The sequence below is a fragment of the Lottia gigantea genome (assembly GCF_000327385.1).
Source record: "Lottia gigantea unplaced genomic scaffold LOTGIsca_55, whole genome shotgun sequence".
Taxonomy (NCBI): Eukaryota; Metazoa; Mollusca; class Gastropoda; family Lottiidae; genus Lottia; species Lottia gigantea.
Window position 1 is genome coordinate 1,165,038 of NW_008709889.1, and position 6,918 is coordinate 1,171,955.

Genomic DNA, 6,918 nt, shown 5'->3' on the forward strand with positions numbered 1-6,918 from the left:
CAGCATAAATAACTGGCAGTAAATATATATATCATTGAATTCAAACTATTATAATTTCCATATTATGAGAAAAGACTTTTTTCATTTCTGACAGCTGCGAGTGGGCGTATGTTACCTTGTCTGGCAAGCTATCTTTAGAATTTGTTTTGATATGATAACTGTTGAATTATATTATCTAGAAGGACTAGAAGAGATAAAGTCCTGCAAGAATTGTTTGTTATTGAGTATTTCAGAAACTTATAGCCTTTGGAATGAAATGTCAGTAAATTTATTTTGACTTGAAGGATACTAAATGAAAACAATGAGGCCATCATCTAGAAATGTGTTGTTTTTTTTTTTATATTAATCACTATTTGAAAGAAGAATTAAAACTGTAGGTAAACTGTCAATACATGTCTAAGTTAGAGCTTAATTTCACAGGGAGGAAATTATTTCCAACCGTAAAATAATATACTAAATGGAATTTGAATCCATTTATATCTAAATTGTTATCTCCAATCATTGATATTCAAGGTATTCCCTGTGGATTTTCATATATAGCCTATAAATAAATAAATGTATTTTGTAACTATATTGTAATATATTTGTGTACAAGTTGGGAATTATTTTCATATTAAAGTGCTGATTTTGTGAATATGGTTAATTGTTGAATTGTAATGATGTATATATTTATATCAGTTGTCAATGTTATGTATATAAATTAGGTTTTGTTTTTTGCATTTTCTACATGGAATCAAGATTTCCATCAAATTTCTTTTGTAGATATGACAAAATGAAACGAAATACAAATTTGATTTAAATTTATTTTTCTTTACTTCTCCTTTTATCGTCTGGAAATAATTTTTGAAAAAACTTGTACTGAAACAATAACAGCAGACATAAGATTTTTTTTGATTTTTTTTGACTGATCTCCATCTCACAGATCTCCTTTTCAATCTTTGGCCACCAGTAGGGGTACAGAGGGGGCAATTTGTCCCCCAAGAAAGCTGTTTTGCACCCCCACTTTATTTTTAGCAAAATTAAAAACATAATTTTTTTTATATGTTTTTGCCATAAAATGTGTGCGAACGCGCAAAATCAATTCAATTTTTCAAAACATTTCTTGGGAGAGCCCCCTCACACGCTCCAACAGAGACACTGCATTCTGAATTCAGCCTCATCAGTTGTCCCCTCATTGTGTTGGCCTGCCCTCTATTTGTATACCCAGTCGGTGAGGCTGGAGCCGCCGCTACAATATAAATACAGTTAATAAAATTGTGCAATATCCATATTGACTATCTGGGGAAAAACATAACTCAAACATCTGCCATAGGTTAGGAATAAGGGTAGGACATTATGGTATTATCCTTTATGACAATATAATCTGGCAACACTGCATCTGATATTTAAAATGTATGCTGGCAAGAGGGGGCTGCGGGAGTTATGGACCTTCGCTTGGAGCGGAAAGGATTGTTATTTGAAATCATTCATAAGTCAATGAATCTATACATTAATCTAATTTAAACATGAATAAAACATTTGTATTCATATCAGCTTATTATAATGGCGACGAGGACTAAAGGCTCAAGCAGTGAATTTTCTTTTATTCAAAGAAAAACATTCAAGTAAACAAACATTTTTTGTGACCACCTTCACTCTATTTTACATTTTTTGAACAAAATGGCAGATCACAACTAATCTCTACTTAATTCAATGCCTTATTTCGATCCAGAAAAACACCCGAAAGACACTCTAAAGGCTTTCACGGAATTTGTCATATGCTTTGAACTACGTTATGATGCCAATATCCGGATCCACCAAAAGTTTCCCTGGATGCTGCATTAGAACGATGGAAGATACAAAACACTACCGCAGAAAATAAAGATCCCAAACCTACTATTCTCCAATATGACACAGTTAGAAATGCATGGCGTAGCCGAGATCGTGTGGCTAAGCTTCTCGGTATGTTTACTTCCAGCAGATTCTACGCTGATTGGCTGAACCTGACCAACAGACCCGTAAAGATATCGGCTGGGACGACTTTCTAACCAAAATGCGCCGATTGTATAAAGGATCTGATAATGAGACTGTCCAAAATTTCCATTTTAGAGATATTTCACTAGAACCTGATGAAACATTCCCAGGCTTTTGTAACAAAGTTAAGAGAGAAGCTAAACATTGTGCTTTTAAATGTGACAGTCCTACATGTACAGCTGAGTCTACAGCCATCAGAGATCAGATAATTATTGGAACATCCAACAACAATATCAGTGAAGAAGCTCTTCTTAGAGATTGGAATCTAACAGATTTATGCCAAAAAGGGATGGCAATGGAGAGTGCTGCTAGAGGTGGTATCGAAATTGCTGGTGAAACTTTAAATAGAGTTGGTCAATATTCTTACAATTCACTTCTGAAATCGAAGCAGTCCGAAAAAGCTAGAAAGCCCACTTCAAACCAACGAGTTCTAAGCTGCTTTTATTGTGGAAACAACTTTTCGACCTCTATCGATCAACATCGATCTAGATGTTCAGCTCGTAACATGCAAGAAATGTTCAAAAATTGGACATTTTTCTTCTGTCTGTAGAAGTGGCAAACCTTTGAAGTCCATTGATATATCGGAGCAAAATAATGAACAAGCAGAGGATATTTTCAGTATCAATTTATTTAGAGTACAAACAAATAAAGTTCAACCCAAATTACTTTCATCTATCAAAAATAATTTTAGGGTCCAGGTTATCATAAACAATCAACTGGACCATGTTGTGGCAGACACTGGTGCATGTGTAAGTGTGTGTGGAACATCACAAGCTAAACGATGGAATCTTCTCGATAAATTGGTATCCTAAGTACGCATAAAACCTTATATGAGTAACCCTATCTCTGTGCATGGAACTGCTATTTGTTCCGTCACTTTTGGATCTATTTCTGTACCTGTTGAGTGACACGTTATTTTTGGTTTCTGTGAACCAATTTTATCTGGCGACAAAGCTTTACAACTTGGAATCATCAATTTCAGTCCAAAAGCAGAAATATTTTTTCCTATACATAGCATAGATAAAACAGCTGATGACGTCTTAAAAATTTCATTACAAAAGATCCTTACCCACTATCCAGAAAATTTCACTGGGTTGGGAAAATTACGACACCACCAGGTAAAGCTGCATTTTGATGTTGAACGTCAAACCTGTAAATGTACCGCCAGGACCTGTAGCCTATCACCTAAAAGAACGTGTTCACTGTGCTATCGATGAAATGATCAAAGATGTTATAGAAGAACATCCCTCAAACCAACCTGCCCCGTGGATTTCTTGTGCTGTAATTACACCAAAACCATCTGGTGAAATTCGAGTGACTTTAGATGCACGCAACGTCAATAAAGCTATTCAGTCTACAAACCTACCTATACAAAGACAAGAAGATATCAAAGCCCAGTTATCAGGCTCGACCATTTTCTCCAAAATGGACTATAAATCCGCGTTTTGGCAATTGGAACTCCATCCTGATTCACGTTTTCTAACTGTATTCCATGCTAACGACAAACTGTATCGTTACAAACGCCTTATCATGGGAATAAAACCAGCACAAGGTGAACTAAATGTAGCCTAAAGCCTATATTTGCCCACATTCCTCAAGCTCATCTTATTCACGACGATCTTATTGTTGCGGCTAAAAATCGCAAGGAGCATGACGGGGCTCTTGAACTTGTTATGCAGGCCATCTCAAGGTCAGGTCTAACTTTGAATCCGTCCAAGTGTACGTTTGGAAAAAAGGAAATCGACTTCTGGGGTATGATAATTGGTGCCGATGGCGTGCGACCAGACCCTTCTAAAGTGTCCGCGTTGGAACATTTGAAAGCACCCACAAACAAAGAGCAGTTAGTTAGTTTTTTATGTATGATGCAATCAAACTCTGACTTCATTTCTAATTTTGCCTGTCGATCGGCTTTGCGTGAACTAACGAAAGGCCGTGTTCGATTTGTGTGGAAAAGTGAGCACGAGAGGTGTTTTAGGAATATATTAAGTGCTTTTCGCAAAGGTGTTCTTTTACGTTATTTTGATCTTAACAAACCAATATATGTATTTACCGACGCACTTATAACCGGCCTGGGCGATATGTTAGCTCAGGGTGACAGCTTGGGCATCACGCACTAAGAATTCTGCTGAAACTCGATATCCTCAGATTTGGAGGCTCTTGGTCTCGATTTTGGACTCCGTCGATTTAGAAATTATTTGGTTGGAACACCCACAACCATACATGTTGTTACTGATCATAAGCCATTGTGCCCTGTCTTTAATGGAAATCGACAAGAGTCGATTCGCACCGAACGCATAAAACTACGTCACCAAGATATACGATTCCGAGTGCTTTACCAGAAAGGCAAGGATAATCAAACTGACTTTTTGTCTAGAAACGCCACACCTTTCCAAGTCCTTCCAAGTCATGATGAAAAACACGAAGTTAATGATTTAAATAATTTACTGTACACGCTTCACGCTACTCCTATCATTGACTTTATTTCCCTGGTCAAAATATCAACTGCTATACATCATTGGATGTCACATTACAGGCGCTACAAAAGCTAGTGCGTGCTGGACAAACATGGCTACCAAAGGATGCAAGCGAGAAACTTTTGAAATTTAAATCGATTCTACATGAACTCACAATATCAAATAACAACATTCTTCTCAAGGGTGAACGTATGATTCTTCCAGAATCTTTACAAGAATTGGCCATACAATTAGCTCACCGTGGTAGTCATCCTGGGCAGAGTGGCATCGAGCGTCGTCTACGGTCTCATTTTTTCTTTCATGATATGAAGGAGAAAGTCCAGAATTTCGTTAGTACTTTTAAAGATTGTTTGATATTTACAGACAAGAAAACGAGTGAACCCATTAAAGCACATCATGTTCCCTCAAAATGCTGGGAAACTGTATCTGTTAATTTATTTGGTCCAATGCCATCATCACATCATGTCGTGGTCGTTCAAGATATTGCGTCACGATTTCCAGTAGCAAAGATTGTATCATCGACTAAGTCAAGCAAGGTGTTACCAGCATTGGCTGACATATACGATTCCTTTAGGAATCCAAAATTTCAACTATCCGATAATGGACCTCCTTTTCATTCCAGGGATATGTCTGATTTTGCGACGGAAAGGAACATTACTCTTCAAAAGATTCCACCACTACACCCAGCTGCAAATCCTGTTGAAACATTTATGAAACCCCTTGGAAAAACCATGAAACTTAGTAACTATAACAATCAATCAGAACTACTTTCTAACTATCGTGATACCCCTCATCCAGCTACTGGAATAGCACCATCGTCTATGTTATTTCGCGATGGTCATCAATCTGTGTTTCCTCGCATGGCAGTTTCTGATTCTCAGGTCAAGGAAGCTAAACATCAAGCATAGGCGAGCCGAGAAAATCAATGACTCTAAATATCGCTACCAAAGTTTATTTAAAATTGGGTATCGAGCATTATTACGAAACTACAACAAAACATCTAAGTTTCATCCAACCTTTCTACCTGACTCATGCAAAGTCACACATGTTGATGACACTGGCTCATTCATCCTGCTTGAAAGACAGAAAGATGGTAGAATGTTCACCCGACACCCAGATGATATAAAGAAATGCGTCATCGATGAAGAAGTTGTTCCACAATCACAACCACTTACAGAGCAAGAGGTTATCAAACGTTGGCATGAGTTATGTGAGACTCATGCCAACCACGGATTGAATGATGACGATTCTGGAGACCCATTATTGGAATACCAACAACAAGATGATGGTAATATTGCACCACCTGAACCTCGTAACCGTAGACGAAATTCAAGATATTTTAATGATGACTTTGTAAACTAAATTAATTTTACAAGTGTTTTTTTTTTTTTTCTTTTTTTATAGCGTTAGACTTTTTTTCTTATAAGGAAGGGGATATGGTATTATCCTTTATGATAATATAATCTGGCAACACCGCATCTGATATTTAAAATGTATGCTGGCAAGAGGTGGCTGCGGGAGTTATGGACCTTGGCTTGGAGTGGAAAGGATTGTTATTTGAAATCATTCATAAGTCTATGAATCTATACATTAATCTAATTTAAACATGAATAAAACATTTGTATTCAAATCAGCTTATTATAGACATGTGGACGATTTTAAATTCTATAGGCCACATTGGTCGAAAATGTCGAACACTTAACTTTGATAAACACCCCAATTGTAACCAAGTATTGTTTTTTATTCCGACTTCTGAGACCCCAAGGAGTTGGAAAAATACATAAAACTTCAATAAAAGTTCAAACGAACTATACTGCACTCTGAAAGTGCGCATATGTAGAAACATTATCTTAAGAACTTACAAAGCTGAAATTTGCGGGCCATATACACATTGGCTATCTGGATCTGGACATTTGAGAAAAAGCAGAACTCAAGTATCTGCCATAGATTAGGAATAAGGGAGAAAATGTGGGCAATATACCGCTCTATTATCCACATTGGCCGAAAATGCCAAAGACCTAACTTTGCTGAACAACCCAAATTGTACCCAAGTATTGGGTCTTTTCCGACTGCTTAGACCCCAAGTAGCTAAAAAAAAAAAACACATAAAACCAAAGTAAAAACGATTGCAGAAAAAATTGGAAATTTCCAGTTCAAAGAGACTATACTGCCCACTACCAGCTGTTAGAAATGATAAAATCTTTAGTGGCTTAATAATAAATTTTCAAATAATCTTAAAATCATCCATAAGTCAAGACAAAAAGATGAACAATGTCTCATCACTGTACACACAAGGGCTTTTAACTCTGAAACTGCCTCCAAGCCAAATTTGACACGTATTTACTAAATCAAGGGCAATAACTCTGAAACCGTTCTTCCGATTATTACCAATTTCAAACTTGTCCGAGATCTCATCAATATATACATGCAT

General features: G+C 36.7%; 2 protein-coding genes across 2 annotated transcripts; both read left to right on the plus strand.

Annotated features, from left to right (window-relative positions):
* Positions 1–1,542: 1,542 nt before the first annotated feature.
* On the plus strand, positions 1,543–2,563 carry LOTGIDRAFT_166042 (hypothetical protein; the record flags this gene model as incomplete). Its single annotated transcript, XM_009063087.1, has 2 exons — positions 1,543–1,604; positions 2,089–2,563. The coding sequence occupies 2 exons, from the start codon at positions 1,543–1,545 to the stop codon at positions 2,561–2,563; spliced, it is 537 nt and encodes a 178-aa protein (XP_009061335.1).
* Positions 2,564–5,321: 2,758 nt separating this feature from the next.
* Positions 5,322–5,849, plus strand: LOTGIDRAFT_166043 (hypothetical protein; the record flags this gene model as incomplete). Its single annotated transcript, XM_009063088.1, has 1 exon — positions 5,322–5,849. One exon carries the CDS (start codon positions 5,322–5,324, stop codon positions 5,847–5,849), a length of 528 nt encoding a protein of 175 aa, XP_009061336.1.
* Between the last annotated feature and the right edge of the window lie 1,069 nt (positions 5,850–6,918).